The 26,837-nt window shown below is 35.0% G+C and overlaps 2 protein-coding genes across 5 annotated transcripts in view; one reads left to right on the top strand and one right to left on the bottom strand.

Moving 5' to 3' along the window:
- The first annotated feature begins 9,758 nt into the window (after positions 1–9,758).
- The window catches only part of LOC137398567 (sulfhydryl oxidase 1-like), a 49,057-nt gene continuing 31,978 nt past the window's right edge, over positions 9,759–26,837 (top strand). Inside the window, exons 1-4 of one of the 4 annotated variants that reach the window (XM_068084708.1) lie at positions 9,759–9,820; positions 10,547–10,613; positions 18,228–18,367; positions 24,143–24,292. In XM_068084708.1, coding sequence (XP_067940809.1) covers positions 18,265–18,367; positions 24,143–24,292 — 253 coding nt within the window. In that variant the 5' untranslated portion in view covers positions 9,759–9,820; positions 10,547–10,613; positions 18,228–18,264. Of the gene's footprint in view, positions 9,825–9,854; positions 10,001–10,546; positions 10,614–18,227; positions 18,368–24,139; positions 24,293–26,837 lie in introns of those variants that run through there. The other 3 variants (XM_068084705.1, XM_068084707.1, XM_068084706.1) reach the window with 3 other exon arrangements.
- On the bottom strand, positions 12,201–14,066 carry LOC137398397 (general transcription factor II-I repeat domain-containing protein 2A-like). Its single transcript, XM_068084505.1, has one exon. The coding sequence runs from the start codon at positions 14,064–14,066 to the stop codon at positions 12,201–12,203; it is 1,866 nt and encodes a 621-aa protein (XP_067940606.1).

Raw genomic sequence — 26,837 nt, 5'->3', positions numbered from 1 at the left:
GGTGATGTTTGAAATCATCTTGATAATCGTCACATTACGTGTAAAGATCAAATGTGCTAGTTAATAACCCCAAGCCCCATTATTTTACCCGATGTAATGAATGTCATCCCAATCACTCATCCCTACAGTCAGTTGAACCATTGTAGTGTGTAGTGGCTTATATCGCTGGTTTTCAGACCTGGCGGTTCCGAGAAAAAAAACTCAGCGAAGTGGATTTTGCATTGCTAGAATTCAATCGCTATAACTGGAGACATGGACAGATACCAACAAAAAAACTACTGAGATTTATACAGATTGGCCTGTGCTCTATGATTCTCTTATCCCAGTTTCTAAAGATGTCGCGAGATAATTTTACAAACTGTCGCAATAATCTTTTTTTCACTTTATAATCTTCATATTTTACGTTGAAACAAAATTTAAATTTGCTTTCCTCAGTTTGCCCTTTGCATGATCGAGCGTTCGATTATGGGCTGATGCTTCATATTAGTGAATATTCCTGGATGAAAAAACGGACTGTTTGTATTTTGAGCAAACGAAAAAACGGATAATTTATTATTTTTGCAATGTCATCAAATTGGATAATAACACAGCTAATATTTAAATAGTAAAGAACTTGGCTCCCTATCAGACTATTTTAATAGCAATGCAAATGCATCCATAAAGGTTGACTTGCAACAAAAATTACATTACAGTTGTTTGATATCAAAAGGTTCATCATGTCTTACTCTGCTGTGTTGTAAGTGAAAAATATGTGGAAAAGTGATTACAAGCTCTTAAAAGCTCAAAAATGAACAGTTAATCGCAGCCATCACGAAAATGATCGTAGGTTGAATCTCTCGCAAAATGGCTCAAATGTGACGTAGTTGAACAAGATGTGCTTCTGTTTACACTTCCATGCTACACTCGTCGAAATATTTCCATAAATATACTACACCCATTCAATCAAACCATGTCTATTGTCCTTACGCGTCTATTTCATCATCATTGTAGTGCTGTCACTCTGGGCACTGATATCTTAAAACCTAGCCTAAAAATCAGTTTAATTTTTTAATCTTAGCTCGAGGGAGTGCATATCATTCTTTGATAAACATGAGGAGCCTGTTGGCCACCTGTGATGGATGCTGCAGAAGTTGTTCAAGTCATTTGACAGAAAAATGGGTCACATGATCAGATTATCACTAAATGACTAGACCAAGCTGAGATGAAACTGTAAAGTAGCGAGCATCTATATTTAATACAGGCTTTCTGGGAGAACCCGAAGCGTTTGTCATAAACTAGTGCTACGACAAGTGTTATATTGAGCATTTTATTTGCCTTTCATTTCACATGATAACATCACGTCTAAAAATACAATATGATGATTCTTATGATTCTTATTCAAATGATTCCAATATGATACTTATGATTATGTGTACTTATGATTAATGTTATACATCAGTCTTTATGTGTACTTATGAATATTGTTATACATGAGCCTTTAAGTGTACTTATGATTAATGTTATACATGAGTCTTTGTGTACTTATGATTAATGTTATACATCAGTCTTTATGTGTACTTATGAATATTGTTATACATGAGTCTTTATGTGTACTTATGATTAATGTTATACGTGAGTCTTTATGTGTACTTATGAATATTGTTATACATGAGCCTTTATGTGTACTTATGATTAATGTTATACATCAGTCTTTATGTGTACTTATGAATATTGTTATACATGAGCCTTTATGTGTACTTATGATTAATGTTATACATCAGTCTTTATGTGTACTTATGAATATTGTTATACATGAGCCTTTATGTGTACTTATGATTAATGTTATACATGAGTCTTTATGTGTACTTATGAATATTGTTATACATGAGCCTTTATGTGTACTTATGATTAATGTTATACATCAGTCTTTATGTGTACTTATGAATATTGTTATACATGAGCCTTTATGTGTACTTATGATTAATGTTATACATCAGTCTTTATGTGTACTTATGAATATTGTTATACATGAGCCTTTATGTGTACTTATGATTAATGTTATACATCAGTCTTTATGTGTACTTATGAATATTGTTATACATGAGCCTTTATGTGTACTTATGATTAATGTTATACATCAGTCTTTATGTGTACTTATGAATATTGTTATACATGAGTCTTTATGTGTACTTATGATTAATGTTATACATCAGTCTTTATGTGTAGTTATGATTAATGTTATACATCAGTCTTTATGTGTACTTATGATTAATGTTTCCATTAAAATGAACTTGCACAAGATTGTAGTAGATTTTATCAGAATGCATCAATATTCTTTTATCATTTGTGTTTGTTTTTGGTGTTTAAGGTGATCTGTCTGTCTTTTTTTGGATTAAAATCGACAGAACGTGGGCACGATTAAAACACTAATAAAAAAACACATGCGGATATGTAGTTAGTTGCTACATGTATATAGTAGATATCGGCTCTTGACCTCAAGTTGCAGTGTTATGCATTATCCTTTTGCAATATTAATGCTGTTGGCCTCGGCATTTTTGTTAAACCATTTTTCATTTGTGTCAAAGTATCAGAACGAGTTAAACAAAGAGCCACTTTGAGTAGTTTGGCCAAATACAGTTTTTAATTGTTTCGATGGTGTCGCTTTCAATGTTCTGAAAAGCTGTAAAACTTTGAAGTTAGGAAACGAACTTTGATGCGAAAGCAATGCCTGCTATTATGTCAAAAGATGTTCCTGAAGAATATTTCTATCGTTCATCAAAATGCTTTCAAGTCTTCAGGCCAGATTGTAAACGACATTATGGACGAATCTGAATACAATAGATCGGATGTAGACCTTAGTGACTTTAAATCAGAGGTTAGTTCTGATTATCGATCTTCTCAAATACACTGTCACTAAAATCATGGCAACCACTACAGCACAACGAATTAATTGCTATCGATGTAACCGAGTCATTATTAGTACCATTTTGTGGACATTTTTTCTATTGATCTCTTTCTATTACAGGTTTGTAAAAATCAAATCATGTCTACATGACGAACAAATATAGGTGGCGATCAACTAAAGAGAGGTGGGGTAGTTTTCAACTCTTCTCTTATAGTCGTGTTCTATAAAAAATGGCATTTGAATAAATATGGCATTTAATAGAGGTTTTACAGTATCAAAACTTGACCTGAGTCACCTAAACAATGTGAAGATTAAATTGAACAGTTTCATGTATTTTTCATTAAATTTATTTTCATTAGTTCATTTTGGTTGCAGTGTTTCAAAAAATCCCAAGTGACATAAATGATAAAAATAACTTGGGGTACAGCCCGAGTACTTGCTCAAATGTTGTATTTGCACATATGGCAAAAAAAATTGTATGTTTAGGTGATTGTAAACAGACTGAATATTTGGTAGGCTGACAAAGATATCACAAAAATACAAACTTTATGTCGTCGCTGGTCAGTTTGAATTGTAGTCGCTTTGTAATCCATGAATGTTATTAGCTCTATGATAAGTTTGTTGCAAATGACTGAACGTGGCTGAAATGGTCAGCCTCCAGTACGAAGCCGACGCCATTAAATGTCAATGTGTCCCAAACAAATCGATTATTACTTGGAAGCCTGGGCCTGAGATATGTGTTTTATATGTTTCCCAAATATTTTTTTTTCATCTGATCCTACGCCCAAGTAAACTCGGATTCGTAGTTTCACTTTGTTTCTATGTATTTCCGGTTCATGGAAGATGTGAGATTTTGGTGACTGTGAGGTATTGGATTTTAGTAGAATTCCAAAGTTATAAGTTGATAGGACTGTTAGTTCTTGAGATATAAGAAACAGGCACTTCTAACAAACCGAAAAATTAAAAATGGCTGCCAATAGAACATGAGTTCTCTTTTTATTTCCAGTTTACATCGGATTACCAAACTTTGATTTCTTCGTACGGTATATATTTTGCATAATGGTAAGGATTCAAGTTGATTAGATTAGTCGTTCTGGAGATATTGCCGAAATGCAGAGGGCACTACTAACCGATCGAGAAATGATAAATGGCTGCCATCAGAGCTTTAGTTTCTAATGACATAGCTTGAAATTCTTTGTAATGAAGATAAAAGTTAAGGGAGCTAACCAAAAATTTAAACTAAGAATTTCTCCTAGACAACAAGAGCTTTTACATTGAACAACAGTGGACCAAAGCAACACGATTTTAATTCGTTCCAGTGTTGGCATCTTAAAGTGAAAAGTCATATAAAGGAGTATAGAAACGCATAGAAAATATCTAATGCAAACAATACCTAAGAATAATTTTGAAAATTTTATATACCGTACAGGATGAAAATATCCAATGGATATAAAAATTCGCGATTTCGCGAACAGTCAACTCCGCGAATTATTAAATTCCGTGAATAATTAGTTCTATTTTTTATCACAAGGGAGAATAACTACTGCATCAAATTGAAAACTAGTCGCTAGGCTGGTTTTTAATATAACTACTAAACGTAGGTGAGTTCCAAAACATTTTTAAAATCATTGCCTAGGCTTTGAGCTAACACCATTGCCAATGCATCACATTTATTTACAAAATTATTCAAGGTTGTCACAAGATAGGCAGAACGGCGTCATAGCGAAAATAGTCGCTAGGCAGAAGTACTAAACGTAGCCGAGTTCCAGAACCTCTTTAAAATTTTCGCCGGAGTTCGAGTTTTATTGCCATTGCAGCAAACTTTAAAAAATTATTCAAGGTTTTTATAAGTAGTTCGGCATGGCTTCATCATCGCAAAAAAGCTCTCCTAGTCTTTATACATTGAAATCAACTCCATCAATCTCGAATACCGAAGTTGAGGACGATCATGATTCTTATCTGGACATTATGGTATGTATTTGATGTGCCGTGCAGATACGTTTTTCCATTATTAACTGCATTAGTTAATTCTTTTGTTTAAAAACTGATCGCTTTCATTAAATACTTCAGTTATTGTTTTTGTACTTCCTTGACACTTGTTAAGATTTTTTTCTTATCTGTGTTTACTGCAGATTGAGAATAAAACAACCTACTCCGATTACGAAAACTAGAGACAAGTAGTAATATTCATCAAGGTAGGAATATTGGCAGAGAAACAACCAGTCAACCTAGACCCCTTCATTGACAACAACTCCTTGATATCGCTGCAGCAAACATGATTAAATTATATATTTTATTTCATGTATAGATATATTATAATTTATTACAAACTTGAGTGTACAAATAAAATTTTACAAACGATGAATGGAGTAAATATAAACAGTTTAGTCTATATTGCGGTTGTCTAGAGCAATAAAATTAAACTGATACTCTTGATAAGTGAATACTAGCGTGTAATTGCGCTCTCTGACTAGTTATTTTGGTAATAGCAGCTCTACATCGCTGTCACTGTCTTGGGTAGATGTTAAAGGCGATTCTCTTGCTACTACATGGCTGGTAAGGAAGTTATCATCAGAACTCTCCTCGTAGCTTACTATTGCAAAGTTCTGCCGGCTGGCCACAGATTTGTGCTCGAAAAGGCGTTTTAGCTCTTTTTTTTAAATGAGATATATTCTCCTCGTAAGTAGCTGCGGTCGCTTCTATCTGAATTTCCAGACTTCCCTGAATGATTCGTGATCTTCTAAAAATGACATACACCACCCTTGCAATCATTGTTCTTCCGTGTATGATGAAAAATCTCTCTCTCACACTAAAACAAATAATGAATTGGTAGGGATGGAAAACATGAATATTGCGTTTTACCGAAGAACCAAAGTAAGTTTCAAATAATTTAGTAAATGTGAAAAACTCATTACTTACCACAAATTGTTGGTTCATCAAAGGCCTCCAAATCTGTGAATATTCGTGAAAACCTCTGAACGCGACAAAGAATTTATAGCTTCGTACGATCCACTCGTGGTTGTAAGCTAAATAGAAAACGAAACGCGCAATGCGCGCAGCCGCGCATGCGTAAGGTTAACTCTATTGCTAGACGTAATAGAGTTAACTTTTCCTAGAGAGTGGCAGTTTTCAGCCGCGAATAAATTCATCCGCGAATATGCATGAAAAGACAATTTTCGCGAAATATAACTCCGCGAATAAATTCATCCTGTACGGTACGTACTGTTCATATTAACAATTGGTAACAAAATAATATGTTGACGCTAGTAATTATAGTTACCTACAGTAACTTTAGTGCATTTAGTGGTCATGATCTGCAATAAAATGTAATGTGACAATGTACTATTATGTGCAGTACGTGCCATAAGAAGTTACCTTCGAGGCAGACGTACTACATAAATGTTGAATTTAACGTAACTGAATTTAGCTTACTAAACACATATTTTAAGCTGAACTTTAGTATATATTTCTATCTATTTTATTAAATCTGAACTTTTTTCTCGCTTAAATTGTATCACCTATCTGTTTTCGGTTTCGTTTTTACAGTAACTAACAACGACTAACGCTGAATCAAGCGAGATCGAGCATTGTATTTCTTTCATTCATGGTAAGAGAGCTTTCGACATATAGCGTATCATGATATTTGTTATTACGGCATAATCCGCACACCAAATTTGCCAAATTTGAATTCAAAGAAAAATATTTGTTGATATCGTATAGCTAAAAGTATTTTGTATGGAAAAGGCAAGACATTTTCGTGTTCTACATCCCAGGGTGAAAAAACCGTATTACACCGCAACCCGAGGGCGCACTGTATTTGTATTTCCGTTCTTGAAAATATACACTCTATCGGGCTCAGTTTACACCAACCATTATGGCTCTAAAACATCACATTTTTGGAAGAATGTAAAAAACTGTTAACTATATTGGATTTCTGTTTGCTAAAACTATTTGATTTGTTTTTTTTTATGGAGTGCTGCTTAAACCTTCAATATGATATTCAGTTCTAACGGAGTTGTGCTACCCTAAGTACTTCACAGTCAATTGAAAGATGCTAGTACAGTCTAAAATCATGGAGCTTACTGTGTATACAGGGTAAGGATTCAGAGTGTTAAACAAAGTATCAATAACACTTGTGAGTTAAGGGGTGGTCACGCGAGAGCCGAAACGAACAAAACGACGTCAGTGTCAGTTGTAAACTGTTCGGCCAAAGACATTTATGGCCGAAACAAACCGTTTTGGTTCTGCTCGAAAATTCGCGGCCGAACCCCTGCTCCTTTTGGCTGATTAAAATTCTAGCGAGCACGCGTCCCATTTTTCCTTACGTTTCTGAGTAAAGTTGAAAAAAGAAATGGGACGATCTTTTTATTTTGTGAATTAAACAACATAAAGCAATTTACGACAAGACTCACCAAGACAACATAAAAAAGATGGCGTTATTTACAATACTTGGTCCTCCATTTCGAATAAAATGAGAGCACAAAACTATATGGAATTCGTTGATTAATAAGTAAAATAATTAAAAGACGTCATCCATTGCCATATGATGATATATTGTAAAAGGATTTTGCCGGGCTTTACCCAGGCACAATTTAGCTTGTGTTGCATAAATGTAAGATGTTGCACTCCAGTTTTGCATAAATGTAAGAGAATGGGCGTGGTTTTCTTTCGTGAAGAATAGAAGTAAATATGTAGAAGTAATGTGTCATACTCATCCTGATGAAGAATCGTTGACTTATTTATGTAAAACCACTATAATAAATACTGTTTTTGTTTGTCATGTACTCAGCATAGCAAAAACATTCATACATTAACAAAAATACAAAAAATATAATTTTGTTGATGGGAAGGGTTGGCAAAATCTTTGTATCGAGTGATTTGTTTTGAGCAGTTGATCGATCTTCTGATAAATCTACTGTGTAATTATAATTAATAATTGTTCCTCAAAGTTTTTTGTTTACAATAGAAATATTTAGCTCAATTACATAAAAACAACCAATGAAACAGTGTCCTGTCTCCATGCATATGGTATCTAGGAAGTAAAGTGACTTCGGATGCCGTGTAACATGTGGCTTAACCGAACCAACCTCCGAACCAAACCTAAGTCGGTTCGGCTATCGTGTGACCATGGCTTTAGAGAGCTTAAAAGTTGAGCAAATGCAAATATTTGTTGAATTTGTCATTTTTGTCAAACGTCTACATCTAATCATTAGGCCATCATATCAATATATGTATGACTAGCTGAATTTAGGCAAAAGTCATTGTAAGAAATTATACTGAAGGCAGTGTTAATAGTTTACAAGTTTTTTTAAACATTCAAATTTTAAAGAAATTTAAAGTTTTGATGAAAATAATGAATAGACGTCATTGCAAATGTGTTGAACAATATTGTATACCCTTTACCAAACATCAGAGGTGAAAAAATTTCTATTTGTGAAATGAAATTATTGCCAATAAAGTACTATATATATATATATATATATATATATATATATATATAAACATGAAGGTAAACTATAATGTCTATGATAGAATCAGAATGTCTGTAAACAGGCCAATTATTCATAATTTATTGCAAAAGTAAAGGCTCTAAAGCTTTTATTCACAATTGCAAATACACTAAGACCTGATCCTAAGTCGGTAGTAATCCATATAGACGGGGAAATAATGAACAGTATCGATGATGCGCATGCTGAAGCCTGACATTTCAGATATATCTGAGCATCAATGAAAAAAACTTCCAATGTTGTACTGTCAAGGAACATATATATGCTGATCATAAACGTTCAACATTTACATAACGATGTTAGACTAAAATACTTTTACAAGTGTTGCTTTGTTTTTACTTTTCAAAATCTGACTGGTTCAATTGCATCCTCGCAGTCACGTGTTAAAGCAGCTGATGCCATGATTGATTTCCGTGTATTCTAATGATTGACTAAAGGATAATCTTGTTACAATGATAGTCTTTTCGAAGTGAAGAATAAGCGTTAAAGTAACCTTCTCAACAGAAGCGGACCGCATGAAGTTACTTTTAATAAAAGTTCAAATAGAGAAAATCAAACAGAGTGACCAGTAACCCTTTAAGATAGTGGCACACGTGTCATGTTGATATATCATAATACTGCCAGGAAAAAATGATAAAAACGATGTGGGTAGTACAGAAAAACAGTCGCATTTATTTTTAATTGCAAACTTATGTGTTGCAGTGTTTCTATTGAAACGCTGTAATTTATGAGCAACAACATATAAAAGATCATCACAAGTGCTAGGCAAAATTGTATAACTAACTATTGATGGGTGACAAAATAACTTGATGTAAACTAGGCGTACAAAAATAATTAGCTACCTTTTTCAGCAGCCTCCGATAGAGAGCGAGGTTGAAGCGATTGCACGTGTACTAAAAAGAGCCGAGAAAGCATTGTACCCAATTTTCACAAAGATAATCTTACAGACATACATAGTAACACTCCAATATTTTGTTACCCAATCTGTTAGGATCATGTGCTAAAAACTTGTTATCATTGTGCGAAAGACTAGCACGCTTTCACATACAGGATGTGCATGTAAAATTTCTTACTGACGTCTCGTAAAACCGATGTTTAGATGGGTTTAATGCGTCGGAGCTCAGGCACTAAAATCGTTCGGTGTCGTGCTAGCCCATAGATATATAAACCTTAATAATATACCAGGTACCTATATCTTTGTGCTAGCCAAATGATTTGCCCTGATTTGTCAGCCTCGGATTTACTTATGTCGGAAGTGGACACGCGTACCGAGATTGTAGTTACCATCGCTTCAAACGACCAATAGCAACGGAGAACACAAACCTCCATCCAGCGATTTTAGCGAATAGGGTTTAAAGCAGATTGAATGAACGTGATAACGTCATTAATAACGTGCGCAGAAGAACTCTAATTCTTGTTTCCGAGTGAGGCACGTTAGCTCTTACTATTTTGTTATTAATACAATTATTACGTGTTACTGATAGTTATGCTCTAGTTTTTTTCTAATGCAACGTTACCGATAGGCAAACTCAAGTTATATATTTTAACGTTGATCGTATATGTTCGTGACTTTTAAATAGAGAACGCGTCAAAGCACTTCATTACTCTGGTAAATCATTTCGGTTTTTATGGTGTTATATCATTTCGAATACATATTTAATAAAATATTTGTTTCTATAGCTAAACGATAACAAAGACCAATGAAAATTATACAAATATTGTATGCAAGCAAATATTTCCTCTTGTGTTAAAACGAAACTAGTTACGTCAGCGATTTTTCAGTAGCTTTGTCCGCTAATGGCAAAGTACTGACTGGATAAGCATGTATGTAAATTGAACCTTCCATATTTCTCATCGTCTCTCATTTTGCCAGTTCAAAATATTTTGAATGATTTGCCCCTTAGGGCACAGTAGTATCATGTACAAGTATTTGAATGACAACCAACTTTACCAGTTTTCATTCGTTTGCTTAAAAGTATTTATTCAGCTGTATCACACCCTGACATATTTAAAGTATTCATGATTTTTCTTATAATATGTTTTTGCCTTTCATATATATTCATTTTTTCACTGTTTATGGTTGTTAAATTAACTATATTTAGTAATAATCAAATGCATATATAATGCTATTTACCTACTTTTGCATCCTTTGTAGATAGCACAAGAGATCTTTCATGAATTGACGTTTTCTAAAGCTTCTGCATTGCAGGCATACTACTTAGGTAAGCTTTTTTATATTCTGTGTTTCTAGTATTTAGCAGGGTTGTTCTGCCTTCGAGCTGCACTGCATCAGTACAGCGCACAGTAATTTTGCAGTGCGTCACAACTTCTAATTTGTAGTAGAAATTTACTGCAACTGCAGTACTACTGCAAATTTCTCACTGTTATTTTCTTGACATTTATTTTCATGGTGCATTACCTGAAACCACGCAATTTATGCATACTGTTAATGTGTATTTTTCAAAACTTCAAACTGCATATTCATAGCAACTGTGCATTGGTATGAAATTGAGACTGTCGATAAACTGGTACTGCTGGCTTTCAAACCATCTGCATTGTAGTGAGAGATTACTGTATTGTAGTCAAAATTGTCAGACGCTGCTCAACAAGTTCGTGGACTTGCGCTGTAATGCCCATATCATTTTAAAATCTCATTTCAGGCAGCATCATTCTGAGTGATGAATTTAGGGTATTTCTATTGTATTCTCATTAACATTATATTAAAATATGTAAGTGTTGTTCACACTTGAGTGTGTGGACAAAAAGCTTAATCACAATTAGCATGTGGTCTGTGGTTTAACTGAAAATCTATTATTAGCCTAATATATGTCTATTTTTGTTTCTACCAGAGTTTCCAGCTCTATGGTTCTTCACTGATGCAGCTTTCTCCCAATTTTTGATGATGTTAACAAATTTAGACTTTTGAATATCTAACTTTTTTGAAATTTCTCAAATAGACAAGTTATTTTGGGTGTACAAAACCACAACGGGAAACTTATTATCTCATTGCTATTGCGAGAAACTAATTTTGTCACTCTGATTACTTTCAATTTATTCACAAACTGCAGACAAAACGGTCTGAGTGAAGACTGACTGTGTCTGACTGTCTGTTATGCTCTGAGTGAAGGCTACAAATCATATGAAGTCTATTGTTAGCCAGGAAAGCACTCTAATTGATGTACCAAGATCCAGTGATAGGATTTTATGCCTATTATATAAATAGGATTAAAATACGTGATTGCGCCCTAAAGCCTCTTTAAAATAGGATTAGCCATTTCTAATTAGGTTACATAACTTCCTCAGAGTCTGAGGATTGTATTGATATATTATTTTACTACTTTGGGATAAGAAACTAATATTATAAAATGAAAATATGACATTCAAAATTAGAATTTGTAATTAGGCGTCCCCACTATATATTTGGCCTGTAGTTGGATTGTTACAATTCAGTTTATTAAGTATTTTGTGTTTAGAAAAATCAAAGTTGTGCCTTGAATTTTCAACATGCCTCGCTAACAGGATACCGTTAGGCAGTTTTTCATTCGAACTGCAGAAGGCAAAGGTTTTAACACAAAATGTAATACCCTACAGCAGCGGTGCTCAACCTTTTTAGACATGTGATCTACTTTTATATTTGCCTGCCTTCAAAGATCGACTAGTCTAGCGAAGCCCCGAAACAAAAAATTAAAAACAAACTTGAGCCTGTAGTGGTGAGCCTATCACCTTTATTAAGTTCCACATATATGCTTATATAATGCAGTGATCCAGTAAGTAACATAATTTTAAAGGAAAAACATTCATTCTCTACCTTAGTGAGAAACCTGGCACTGGGAGGATGCAGCTAGTTTCTTATAGTCAGGGTAGTAGCAGGTTGTTGCAAGCCTCATACACGCCAGTAGGTGGTCATCTGTCATGGTGGATCTGTATTTTGATTTTATTATCTTCATGTAAGAAAATGCAGATTCACACAGGTAGGTTGATCCAAAGCAGGCTGATAAATTAAAAGCACATCTTCTTATGTTTGGATACTTCTCCTCTAACAACCATCCCCACAATTTTTCCCTCTCAGTGGTTGCCCTGGATTTCATTTCTATGTCATTTTGAAGGGAGACTATTTCATTTTCCAATGCAGTTGTATCCAGCTGAAAGAGTGCTCCCATTTTGAAGGCAATGTCCTCCACATCTATGTCTGTGGCAAATGGGAAACACATATATGTGGCAACAGGCTCAACTGATGCAAAGTCATTGAAGCGCTTGTCAAACTCTGATGAAATGCTTTGCACCTGCTGAATGTAATGTGCACTATTGAGTTCTGCAGAGGTTTTGCCCTGACGCGCAAGTTCGGAGTTCATGTGTTGAAAGTAGCGCAAGTCCTGGCGTTCAAGCTTGGTTGAGATCAGCTGTAACTTGCGTTTAAATGCGTTCACAGAGCTGATCATGTTAATTACATTTTTGTTTTTTCCCTGCAGCTCTAAATTCAGCTCATTCAGAAGAGCAGTAATGTCAGTAAGGAAAGCCAAATCCATGAGCCACTGTTCATTTTCAAGCTGTGCATATTCCGCATGTTTAGATTGTTTGAGAAACTCTTTTACATCAGGCAATAGCTCTCTGAATCTTTCCAAAAATCTACCTCTGCTCAACCACCTCACATCTGTATGAAGCAGCAGATCTGTGTGTTCTGCGTCAGCCTCTTCCATATGAGCGCGGAAAAGTCTCCTCTGTAGGCTCCTTGCTCGAACTGAACAAACAATCTTCATGACAATATCCATCACCTCCTGCATGTTTAATACTTTCCCACATAAAGCCTGCTGGTGGATGATGCAATGATAATGAATAAAGTCTGGAAAAGTGTCATTCTGTTTGCAATGAGCTATAAACCCATTACTACAGCCCACCATAGCGGGTGCCCCATCGGTTGTAATGGAAACAAGCTTACCTAGCGGCAGTTGGATTTTGTTAACGAACTCCATGAATGCTTGAAATATGTCTTCACCTCGTGTATGTCCTTTAAGAGGCAAGATGCAAAGCAGCTCCTCTTTTGCAGTCATGTTATCGAACATCATTCTTATGAAAAGGCACAACTGTGCCACATCCACAGAGTCTGTTGACTCATCAAACTGAAGTGAAAAACACTCACACATGGCAATATCTCTCTGCAACTGGGCTGTGACGTTCTTCTCTATTTCCTCACATCGCCTTGTCATCGTACTTCTCGATAACTGAACGTCTTTGATTGCGGACATGATTTCATCTTTGTTTTTAAAATCCACAAACAATGAATCAGCAGCTTCCATAAATGCTTCCTTGACCATTGCTCCATCTTGAAATGGTTTCTTATGCTTGGCAAGAACTTGGCAAACTCGATATGATGCTATCTTAGCTGCTTTGCCTCTCGTATTTGGCCTGGTAAAAATAGACTGCTGTGCAGCTAGTTGCGATTTCAATTCCTTTAATTTTATTTTCCTTAATTCACTTTGGGCAGGAAAATCATTCTCGTACCTTTTATGCATGGTTGTGAAATGCCTTTCGAGGTTACCCTTCTTAGGAAGCGAGATGATGGCTTGGCAGATGAGGCACATGCATTTAGAGTTGGAAATGACAAAGAAATAATCCTCTTCCCATTCCTTGTGGAAGTGATAGGTTTTTTGTCGTTTCAGATTTGTCTTAACACTCATTTATGGGTTTATGTTTTTATTCAAAAAGAAATAACGAGATCGACTGCTAGCAGAAAGCTGCATAACATTTTAACAAAAGTTATTTTGGGTGCATGAAGAACTATACACGGTTTTGTATCGAGTGCGGACCTATCGGCTTTTTCTGCGGTCCTGTGCTGGGAACTTATGAATGGCGTTCACGTGTATTTTTGTTGGTCTTGAAATACACAATCAAACACGACTATACATAAACAACGATAATAGGTAAATAATGTTATTATTAAAACTACTTTTTTAGTGCAGTAGTTTAGTAAAGTGCTGTGCAGCAATAGTAGTTGCTGCTAGTTAGTGAATAATTATTATTTTATGTTGTAATTATATGTTATCCTAAAATCATCCCGCGATCGACTGCCAAGCACTTGAAGATCGACTGGTAGATCGCGATCGACTGGTTGGGCACCCCTGCCCTACAGGATGAAAATATTCATTTGTTATAAAAATTCGCGATTTCGCGAACAGTCAATTCCGCGAATCACTAACATCCGTGAAATAATTAGTTCTATTTTTAATCACAGGGGAGAATAACTACTGCATCATATTAAAAACTAGCCGCTAGGCTAGTTTTTAATATAAATACTAAACGTAGTTGAGTTCCATAGCATTTTTAAAATCATTGCCTGGGCTTTGAGCTAACACCATTGCCAATGCATCACATTTCTTTACAAAATTATGCAAGGTTGTCACAAGATATGCAGAATGGTGTCATCGCGAAAATAGCCGCTAGGCAGAAGTACTAAACGTAGCCGAGTTCCAAAACTTCTTTAACATCATCGCCGGGCTTCGAATTTCATTGCCATTGCATCAAACTTAACAAAATTATTCAAGGTTTTCACAAGTTATTCGGCATGGCTTCGTCATCGCCAAAAAATTTCTCCTAGTCTTTTTACATTGAAATCAACTCCATCAATGTCTAATACCGAAGTTGAGGACGATCATGATTCTGAACTGGACATTTGGTATGTGTTTGATTTGCAGTGAAGATACGTTTTTTCCATCTTTAACTGCATTAGTTAATTTTTTTTTTTTTAAATTGATCGCTTTCATCAAATACTTCAGCTATTGTTTTTGTACTTCCTTAACACTGTTTAATACTTTTTATATTTTTAATACTCTTTTTTGTGTTTACTGCAGATTGAGAATGAAACGACCTACTCCGATTACGAAAACTAGAGACAAGTAGTAATATTCATCAAGGCAGGAATATTGGCAGAGAAGCAACCTAGACACCTTCATCGACAACAACTCCTTGATATCGCTGCAGCAAACATGATTAAATTATATATTTTATTTCATGTATAAATATATTATAATTTATTACAAACTTGAGTGTACAAATAAAATATTTCAATTACAAATAAAATTTTACAAACGATGAATGGAGTAAATATAAACAGTTTAGTCCATATGGCGGTTGTCTAGCAATAAAATTAAACTGGTACTCTTGATAAGTGAATACTACCGTGTAATGGTGCTCTCTGATTAGTTATTTTGGTAATAGCAGCTCTGTCGCTGTCACTGTTTTGCGTAAATGTTAAGGGCGAGTCTCTCGCTAATACATGTCTAGTAAGGAAGTTATCATCAGAACTCTCCTCGTGGCTTACAATTGCAAAGTTCTGCCGGTTGGCCAAAGATTGTACTCGTAAAGGAGTATTTGTTCCTTTTTTAAAACAGATATATTCTTCTCGTTAGCAGCTGCAGTCACTTCTACCTCATTTTCAAGATCTCCTTGAATGATTGGTGATCTTCTAAGAATGACATCTACCACCCTTGCAGTCATTGTGGTTCCGTGTATGATGAAATAATGGAAAAAATAAATATTGCGCTTTACCAAAAAAAACAAAGTAAAATTCAACTAATTTAGTAAATAGTTTTGAAAAAACCCTTTACTTACCACAAATTGTTGGTTCATCAAAGCCCTCAAAATCGATGAATATTCGTGAAAACTTCTGAACGCAGCAAAAAATTTATACCTTAGCACAATTGACTCGTAGTTGTAAGCTAAATAGAAACCAAAACACGCAATGTGCGCATGCGTAAGGTTAACTCTTCCTAGAGAGTGACAGTGTTCAGCCGCAAATAAATTAATTCGCGAATATGCATGAAATTTCAATTTTCGCGAAACATAACTCCGCGCATAAATTCATCCTGTAGGGTAAGTGTGCTGTCGTAACACAAGACATTGCAGATAGGCTTAATGCACACGTAGTAAAATGTCAAGCAGCTCTTCACTGCCGCACCATTAATCACTGGGATAAAAATTCTACTTACCGTGAGTCCTTATGCTCAAGCCGCGCGGCTTGTCATTGGGCGCGGCTTCTTATTCAAGGTCATGCCGCGGCTAAAGCCAAGTCTTTAAAACTTACGTGAGGCTCAGGGCGGCTTCTCGATAAATGCGGTCTCTTCTCAGTTCCGCGCTATAACCATAAAATCGCAGTCATGATACACTTTTATGTACGGGATTTTGGCGACCTACTCGTTTATTTTCAAGGTCATGTTTATGGAATGCTTTGGACTAAAGAAGAATTTATCTGTTTCTAATGTTTAACTCACCACAGTCATAGGTTGTTAAAACCGTTTAATTTTTGACCAGCATCTTTCCATAAACGTGAAGCCCTGTAGCAGCGCAATAAAAATCTAGCTGAGACGTGGCAAGTAAGTTCTTGATGCAAGGGTTTAGGAATTTTAATTCGAACTTGGAAGTAAAAGAAAATTATTTTTACATGAACTGATGTAGCATGTTTTCTTATTCGAGAGGACGGGGGTATAGCGAAACCCTTTTCAACAACCTTCAACCCTTTTAACAAACCTTGCTTCCGAAGGGGGTCAAGGACGACAAAACCTCAGTCCATTAGCCGCGGTCTGTGGGCATACGCGGCTTGTTGAAAGATTGTTTTTTCTTCCGTGAATCATCTGGTTTTGAGCACAAGCCGCGCAGCTTGATCATGAGGACTTTCGGTATACATAAACGTGTATGTAATATATTCACTTAATGTAATAAGATTTGTGCTTTGTATTTGTTCACTCATGTTCGATTAAACATTCAGTCTGAACTTTCCATATGTTTTCTCTCATTTTTCTTACAACAACTCCCACATTACCATTTTCAGCAGATGATACCACATGCAGTCATACTTTGACTTATGAGCTAAATTCGTTCTGATTGTTGCTTTCCATGGAATGAACATCTTCTAGTTGTCCAATACCTTCCACGATATCTTCTGGTTTCAATTCTTCTGAGCTGCTGAACCATTCCATAATAGCATCCAAACAATTTTCCAGCGGAACAAAACTTTCACGCGCTGCATTTAGCACTGATGCAGTGCTAAGTTTGCTCGCTAAACGTGTAACCTTTGGTCCAAAACTTGCAATCTGGTTTTTATATGCATGTCCTTCGAAGTATTAGGACCGTGTTAAACAAGGAACTACTATTAGCCTGAGATAGTTAGTAGTTATATCTATGACGTTACTTTCCAAGTTCCATCTACCATCGTAAATTTGAGCCATATTTTGTATACTTGTATGTAGGCTAATTCGAAATAGAAAGACCGCGTTATACAGAGAGCTACTATTAGCCTGAGACCGTTATTGATTATTTTAATGGTGTTTAACGAAAAAAAAACGAAAAGCTTTGGAATTGGACAACGAGAGAATTAACTGTTATTGATAAAAACGATGCATTATTAATACGATTTTTGTGTACACTTTTCTACTGATCAGTTGATAATATAGGCTCGGAAAGATCAAATAATGTCAAAGTAGCGTTCAATTGGAGAGTGGCGGTCTATTTTTCAACCCTTCTCTCAGGGTGGCGTTCAATTAGAGGTGACGTTCAAATAGAGGCGGTGTTCAATTAGAGGTTTTACGGTATATCGTATGGTGTGTTACGATTTATATAGTCAGGCATATATGCGAATTCTTATATAAATTATCTCTTAACAGAGTTGTTTTTCGACGGTCGGTTTAAATGTGAGATAGGCTTATATGCGGAGATATACAGTAGTTCATGCATAAAATGACAGAATGTCAATTTGTAATATGGCATATGTGTTAAAGTTGCCAAATTTGTTGTGTACATAACACACTATATTGTGTAATTATATAAACTCTATGTTTATATTGCAGAAAGTTGGCTACAAACATTACCAGATCTACAGTGGATATGAATTATCACTTCCTGACTCTTGTCGCTTTCTCATTATGTCTGTTATACCACTTTGACTCTGTATCTGCTACTGAATCAGATACAATGAATCTTTACCCAGGTAGGTCGGATCCAATAACTTCCAGTATAGATATGACGACTCCCAGTATAGGTATGACAACTCCCAGTATTGGTATGACAACTCCCAGTATAGGTATGACAACTCAGGTTTACACGCTTATTCAGATTTAACTCCTTAATTTTTTGAGTTTAAATAAGCTGAGTCTAGAAACATGAGTGATGAATTTAGCAAATGTTGGAGTTGGCAGAAAAAACATAGTGTTGAACTTAAAGTAATTGTAGAACAACAGGTGATGTTTGTTAGTTGGAATAAGCATACTAATGTTGTACATGAGTCTTTATGTGTACTTATGATTAATGTCATACATGAGTCTTTATGTGTACTTATGATTAATGTTATACATCAGTCTTTATGTGTACTTATGATTAATGTTATACATCAGTCTTTATGTGTACTTATGATTAATGTTATACATCAGTCTTTATGTGTACTTATGATTAATGTTATACATGAGTCTTTATGTGTACTTATGATTAATGTTATACATGGGTCTTTATGTGTACTTATGATTAATGTTATACATCAGTCTTTATGTGTACCTATGATTAATGTTATACATCAGTCTTTATGTGTACTTATGATTAATGTTATACATCAGTCTTTATGTGTACTTATGATTAATGTCATACATGAGTCTTTATGTGTACTTATGATTAATGTTATACATGAGTCTTTATGTGTACTTATGATTAATGTTATACATGAGTCTTTATGTGTACTTATGATTAATGTTATACATCAGTCTTTATGTGTACTTATGATTAATGTTATACATCAGTCTTTATGTGTACTTATGATTAATGTTATACATCAGTCTTTATGTGTACTTATGATTAATGTTATACATGAGTCTTTATGTGTACTTATGATTAATGTTATACATGGGTCTTTATGTGTACTTATGATTAATGTTATACATCAGTCTTTATGTGTACCTATGATTGATGTTATACATCAGTCTTTATGTGTACTTATGATTAATGTTAAACATCAGTCTTTATGTGTACTTATGATTAATGTCATACATGAGTCTTTATGTGTACTTATGATTAATGTTATACATCAGTCTTTATGTGTACTTATGATTAATGTTATACATCAGTCTTTATGTGTACTTATGATTAATGTTATACATCAGTCTTTATGTGTACTTATGATTAATGTTATTCACGAGTCTTTATGTGCACTTATGATTAATGTTATACACGAGTCTTTATGTGTACTTAAGATTAATGTTATACGTGAGTCTTTATGTGTACTTATGATTAATGTTATACATGAGTCTTTATGTGTACTTATGATTAATGTTATACATGGGTCTTTATGTGTACTTATGATTAATGTTATACATGAGTCTTTATGTGCACTTATAATTAATGTTATACATCAGTCTTTATGTGTACTTATGATTAATGTTATACATCAGTCTTTATGTGTACTTATGATTAGTGTTATACATCAGTCTTTATGCGTGTTTATGATTAATGTTATACATGAGTCTTTATGTGTGTTTATGATTAATGTTATACATCAGTCCTTATGTGTACTTATGATTAATGTTATACATGAGTTTTTATGTGTACTTATGATTAATGTTATACATCAGTCTTTACGTGTACTTATCCCACGACCAAACGAGCGGATGCGAAGTTAGGGAGTTTTTATGATAAATGCATGTGCACACAACTTACGGAAATTATTCATCAACAATGAGACAAACCCTTGTTTGAAAGTTTCATCAACAAATTTGACCATCGTTTTGTTGATTAGTTAAAGTATAATAACGATACAAAACACATATAGGCCTATTTAAATGTTACCAAGTCTTTGTAAATTATCGAAATTTTCTAAAAACTTACCCATCTGATCGGATTATACACAAACAGACAGATTTATTAGGACGAAAATCGTCACAAAACGCTTTAAAAGCTTAGATTAATAAAATTTAAGACCGGAAATTGAAACGGCAGTCGACAGAGAATAGAACGATCAAGTCCTGCGCATTTCGCGAAAAAAGAAGGTGCACATTTCGCCAGTCTATGGCATTGTTTACTTGTAATCGAATTTTTTCGAAGGTTTCTGTTATAAACGTAGACTGAGGCGTTGACCGATTTATAGGTACGAAATTGTGGTACACAGTTTGTCGCTTATGTGTTTTGTCTACTCACCGAAGGCTTCATTATTTAAAACGTTAGCCGAAATTCTTTACAACTTATGTACAAGCTAGGGCTGAACTACAACGCCCCTTTATGACGAGAGCCTTTTTTTATTTTGCTCCAGTGGTCAAAAAACTTTCAAACGCGTGAACGCTCATACTTGCTTTCTGTTAAAGATCGCTGCAAAATTGTGCATCGGTTTTCTATTATTACTGTATTACTATATATTAATAATATTGGTTATTCTAAAAATATCAGTGCATTTTACTTCTAATATTGGCCAATATTGCATTTCTCCTATTGCCAGGGGAGAGATATAAACATATAATATTTTCCTTTCATTATTGCTGTTTGTTGTATATAATAACACCCACACCCAGTACATTACAGCTACCATTGCAGTTATCCTATTGCACTGCAGTGCCATTTGACTGCTAATTAAGCATTTCTCAACCATCAGTACCTTTTCTTTTTTCCAATATCACTTTGGTCGTGGGCTGTATGACAGTGGAATTTCTAGTGATTAATGTTATACATGAGTATTTATGTGTACTTATGATTAATGTTATATACAGTCAAACATGGATAACTCGGCCACGGATAGCTCGAAAACATGGTTAATTCGAACAGTTTCTTTGGTCCGTTCCCACGTAATGATAAATTGCTATAGATAACTCGAACTCAACACTGTTAATTCGAACTGTTTTTTTGCCCAACGGCTACCGAAACGGTTGTTATCGCTTTAGAAAATCACTTTATTCAAAGCCATAGAGGTAAACCTCATATTTTCGTAATTCATAAGCGTTGTTATTACCACCATCGGCAAAATAATTTTGTCAACGACTTTTCTAAAGGTTTGGTCAAATTTGATTTACACTGCTATACGATTAATAGCACGGGCTTGCCGGGTCACGCGCGCAAGGATTTTCGCCACGCACATACAAAACAAAAACAGCATGTTGTTTTGTATGTGCGTGGCGAAAATCCTTGAGTGCGTGACCCGGCTAGCCCGTGACGAATAGTTTTCCGACGTTGATTCCGTGTTGAATCAACGTCGGAATGTTGAATGTTAAAAACGTCTTAAAATTGTTCTTATTAAACGTATACGTTGTCTTAGCTAAAAAACTATTCATCGTTTGACCTAAACACAGAATACGTGTGTACATTCAATAAGTATCCATTCAAAAAGCGTGAGTGATATACAATGTACCGTTAAACCTCGTAAAACTTTTAATTGAACTGCCTCGGAGTGTTGCTCTTAACGAATCCCAGGTAAAGTAAGGGATTTTTCTTTGGTAACTTTTTCTTGAAGTTGCATAAACTTCAAGAAAAGTCGGCAAAATTGATCGTGGGTAAAACGCTCAAAAGAAAAAGATGTCTTTTCTTTTGAGCATTTCAACAACGATCAAGTTTTGCCAATGTCAATTTAAAAAAATGTCCTGGCAATAACATCACCTCAAACAACAAACCAATCTCAAGTGATAGAAAAATCTCTATACTTTTTGATAAAAACGTTTTAAACTTTACATTAGAAGCATTTAATTTGAAACAACCTATTTGTGCTTTTGATTTATATTATAGTTTGCATATGTACATGTATCTACTAATAAATAAGTAAATACATGGACTTGTGACAGTGCTCTGATAACTTGAACGCTCTGATAATTCGAACACTTTTGCTCGGTCCCGTGAAGTTCGAGTTATCCATGTTTGACTGTACCAGTCTTTATGTGTACTTCTGATTAATGTTATACATGAGTCTTTATGTGTACTTATGATTAATGTTATACATCAGTCTTTATGTGTACTTATGATTAATGTTATACATCAGTCTTTATGTGTACTTATGATTAATGTTATACATGAGTCTTTATGGGTACTTATGATTAATGTTATACATCAGTCTTTATGTGTACTTATGATTAATGTTATACATCAGTCTTTATGTGTACTTATGATTAATGTTATACATCAGTCTTTATGTGTAGTTATGATTAATGTTATACATCAGTCTTTATGTGTACTTATGATTAATGTTATACATCAGTCTTTATGTGTACTTATGATTAATGTTATACATGAGTCTTTATGTGTACTTATGATTAATGTTATACATGAGTCTTTATGTGTAGTTATGATTAATGTTATACATCAGTCTTTATGTGTACTTATGATTAATGTTTCCATTAAAATGAACTTGCACAAGATTGTAGTAGATTTCATCAGAGTGCATCAATATTCTTTTATCATTTGTGTTTGTTTTTGGTGTTTAAGGTGATCTGTCTGTCTTTTTTTGGATTAAAATCGACAGAACGTGGTCACGATTAAAACGCTAAGAAAAAAATACATGCAGATATGACATAATTAGTTGGTACATGTATATAGTAGATATCGGCTCTTGAGCTCAAGTTGTAGTGTTATGCATCTCTATTCCGTCAGTCTCTTTGCAACTACAGATGCCATAATTGGCACTTTGAGCATTTTAACTGCGATTAAGTTTTTCAATTGTGACCTTAAACATCCTTTTTGTCACATTACTTCGAACATCAAAAACTATCGCAACTGATGCAAAAATATTGATTCTTTCTGGTAAAATCTACTAAATGTTATGCCAGCTCATCTTTGAAGCAACTCGAAACATTATTTGCTTCTTCGAACATGAAATATTCTCTAGCTGTAGTATTCCATCTGTGTTAAGGGGTGGTCTCACGAGTGCCGAACTAAATGACGCAAAATGACGTCGCTGTCAGCTGTAAAAAGTTCAACCGAAGACATTTTTGGCCGAAACGAACCATTTCGGTCTTGCTCGAAATTTCGTGGCCGAACCCTTGCTCTCAGTGGCTGGTTTAAATTCTAGCGAGCACGTGTCACATTCCTCCTTACGCGGTTGCGAGCAAAATTAAAAAAGAATTGGGGCGATACTTTTATTTCGTTAAATAAACAACTTGAAGCAATTTACGACAAGGCTCACCCAGCCTTGTGATTGTGTTTCATAAATGTAAGCTGTTGCACTCAAGTTTTGCATAAAGGTGAGATAATTGTTGTGATTTTCTTTCGTGTAGAATATAAGTAATGTGTCATATTCATCCTGATGAAGTATCGTTGACTGATTTATATATGTAAAACCACAGTACTATGATAAAGACTGTTTTTGTTTGTTATGTACTCAACATAGAAAAACATTCATATGTTAATAAAAGATATAATTATGTTGATGGGAAGGGTTGGCAAAATCTTTGTATCGAGTGATTTATTTTGAGCAGTAGAACGATCTTCTAATAAATCTGCTGTGTAATTATAATTTATAATTGTTCCTCAAAGTTTTTTGTTTATAATAGAAATATTTAATTCAAATACTTGAAAACTACTAATGAAACAGTGTCCTGTCTCTATACGTATGGTATCTAGGAAGCGAAGTGACTTTGGTTGCCGTGTGACATGTGCCACGAACCGAACCAGCCTCCGAACCGATCCTACGTCGGTTCGGTGCTCGTGTGACCACGCCTTTATAATGATAATTTCTATCAACCCTGCTGTCCACATTACTGTCGGCATTACTGTAGCGTTATCTCTGTTATTTACTTCGCTTTTCTAGAAGATGGGCCAGTGCTGAATTTGAATCGGAGCAACTTTCATTTAGAACTGAGAAAATCTGAAAGGTCTTGGCTCATCCTCTTCTATTTGTCATGGTGTGGCCACTGTATTCAATATGTACCTTTATATCAGTCTGTCGGCAACACCCTAAGAGGTGAGTGACTGTATGCATTAAAGATGTGACTGCGTCAATTTTTTTGCTGATTTTGATCGAAAGTATCGATTTGTTCTATCAGTTGAGATGTTGTTTGTTTATTAGGGGATCTCATTTTCAAGATATTTGAAGATTAAAATCAACAAAACTTGATCGCTGTGTAAATACTCAGAAAAATAAAAGATATGCCCAGACTTGCCCAAAATGAAATGTATATAGTGAAAAAGCCTGTTTCTATCTCTTATATTCACATCGGCCTTTGCGATAAAAGTCTCGTCCTTCGCGGCTTTATTGGCATATAATATATGCCAAAGAGGTTCTATTCAAACAATCATGAGCAAGTACAAAGTAATATATTATATTACTTTGTTTTTGCTCATGATTGCTTGAATAAAATTTTTAATCTAGCTACAGATACATTATTATAAATGTTTCAAATGCCTCCAATAAGGATAATTAAAAATTTGTCATATTAGTTTTCTCTAAATGCTGTGTAAACATCTGAGTACCCACTGGAATTCTGCCAGCAATTAGGTCTGAAAGTAATTAGGTCATCAAGTTAACTTATTTCGTCATGGCCTTTGTATCAGCAAAGTTCTCAGTTGCTGCTCACACCGGAAACTAATTACTAAATAAAATAGCAAGCCACATCTTTGAAACGAATATGTTCGAATATTCGGCGAAACCAGCTGTATCCCTTAAAAGTCATGCATAGTCCACGTTATCTAGTCATTATCTGGTCACATTTGATTAGTTGATTTAAGTACAAAACAAATAGTTTTATGAGTTGTCCGAAACAGTGAACGCAAAACAACATAGATTTCTTTGAAATCAATTAACCCACCGATTCTGGCAAAGGGGTAATAAAGCCATGCATGCACCTAGTTGGCGGCTTGTGGCGTGGGCTCATCTGTTTTCACTTGTGGCGTGTTTACACTGGCTGATTTTGTCACCGATTTTGTCGAGCACCGACAAATTTGACGAGTCGGCGTCGGTAAGTGTGAACAGGGAGATCGGCGTCGGCACTGATCTGAAAATCGGTGTATGTGCAACCCAGCAGTGCCCGGTCGGGCCGACAAATCCGACGCTCATCAGCCAATCAGAGGCTAAGAGCCTAATTAAACTTCAAACTCGCATAAAACACATGAAAAGATTGAGACCACTAAATGACGGAATAATAACATCATTAAACACACTCACACTCTGACCAACAATCTTGGTACAAGCCATCACCGAAAATTGATCTCAGTGAAGCTATTGAAAACCATTAGCAGTTATATTATAGTAGTGAGTGTAATAATAATAATATTATTTAAATAAATAGTAGTAGACTAGACTGGTGCGTATGTTGATAGCAGTCGTGACACGCAAACATACACCAAAAAGCTTCTTGCGTACACACAAAACAATAAATAATAGCTAGTACTACTACTACTGCTGCTACTACCAACAAGCGACAACAACAACAAAATGAATATTATATCAAACAAACCTGTTTTTCCTCCTCCATCATACAGACTGTAAGAGCTGCCCCAGCCGATCCTGCCATCAACAAAATCTCATCGGCAGACTCCATTCGGCATACAGTAGTTGCTTCTAGCGGTAGTATTAGTAGGAGCAGCAGTAGTAGTGTAGTACTAGTATAGAATTTTCCACATCAAGCGCGTTGATTTTTATGTGTCCTTGTCTTCACGTGGTCGGGTGAAGGTCAGAGCGGTGAAGCGCTGTGATTGGCTGCTTGTACCGACAAAAATAGTTCGATCGTTGCAATGTAAAGGGGAGTCGGTGTCGGAACTGATACGTAAAATGTCTGAAGTAATAGTCTGAGTCGGGGTATTGACACCTAATCGGAGTCGGTGTCGGCCAGTGTAAACGCACCATTAGTAGGGTGGAGCATAAAGTTGTGGAGATCTTAATATTTGGTCCGTTTAAATTGAGTCGAGCTATGCAAAAGTACCTGTCAATACAGGTCTGATTACAATTCATAAATTTATGTATCAGACAAGATTTCAGCGCAGCTGGCAACAGGGCTATGATTTATTCAATATACTCTGCAAATCATGTTTTGTATTATTTTCAACATTATTATTTTATTATAATTTTTACAAAACAAAAAATTTTCATCTCTGCAAAAGGTTTTTATTAAAAACACCTATCACATAGTTTCAGCTCGTATAATAGGACAAATTACTCTACTGCAGTAAATTCAACAAAACATGGTTTGTGCAGCGCGCATTCATGTTTTTATTTCCTGTGTATGGCAGTTCCACACTGACACAACTGCTCCACTGGTGGCGCCACATAAACATTCTGTCATCAATAAAACATACGTAATAAATATATGTCATTCATATATATGTCGTTCTAACGTGTATCTACCAAAAGCTTTCAATTTGGGAGTTAGATAGATTGAGAGGGTAAAATTACAAATGAGCAAACGTTTAACAAAGGCATAAGTACGCCAAGCCAACAATTCGAAGCTTCGTTTCTGGGAGCTGAAGATGAACTTTGATCAATCCATTTTCCTCGCTTTCTACAAGTGAGA

The sequence above is a fragment of the Watersipora subatra genome, chromosome 6 (assembly GCF_963576615.1).
Source record: "Watersipora subatra chromosome 6, tzWatSuba1.1, whole genome shotgun sequence".
In the NCBI taxonomy this organism is placed as follows: Eukaryota; Metazoa; Bryozoa; class Gymnolaemata; order Cheilostomatida; family Watersiporidae; genus Watersipora; species Watersipora subatra.
The sequence above is the reverse complement of the archived record's forward strand: the minus strand, read 5'-3'. Positions and strand labels throughout refer to the sequence as shown.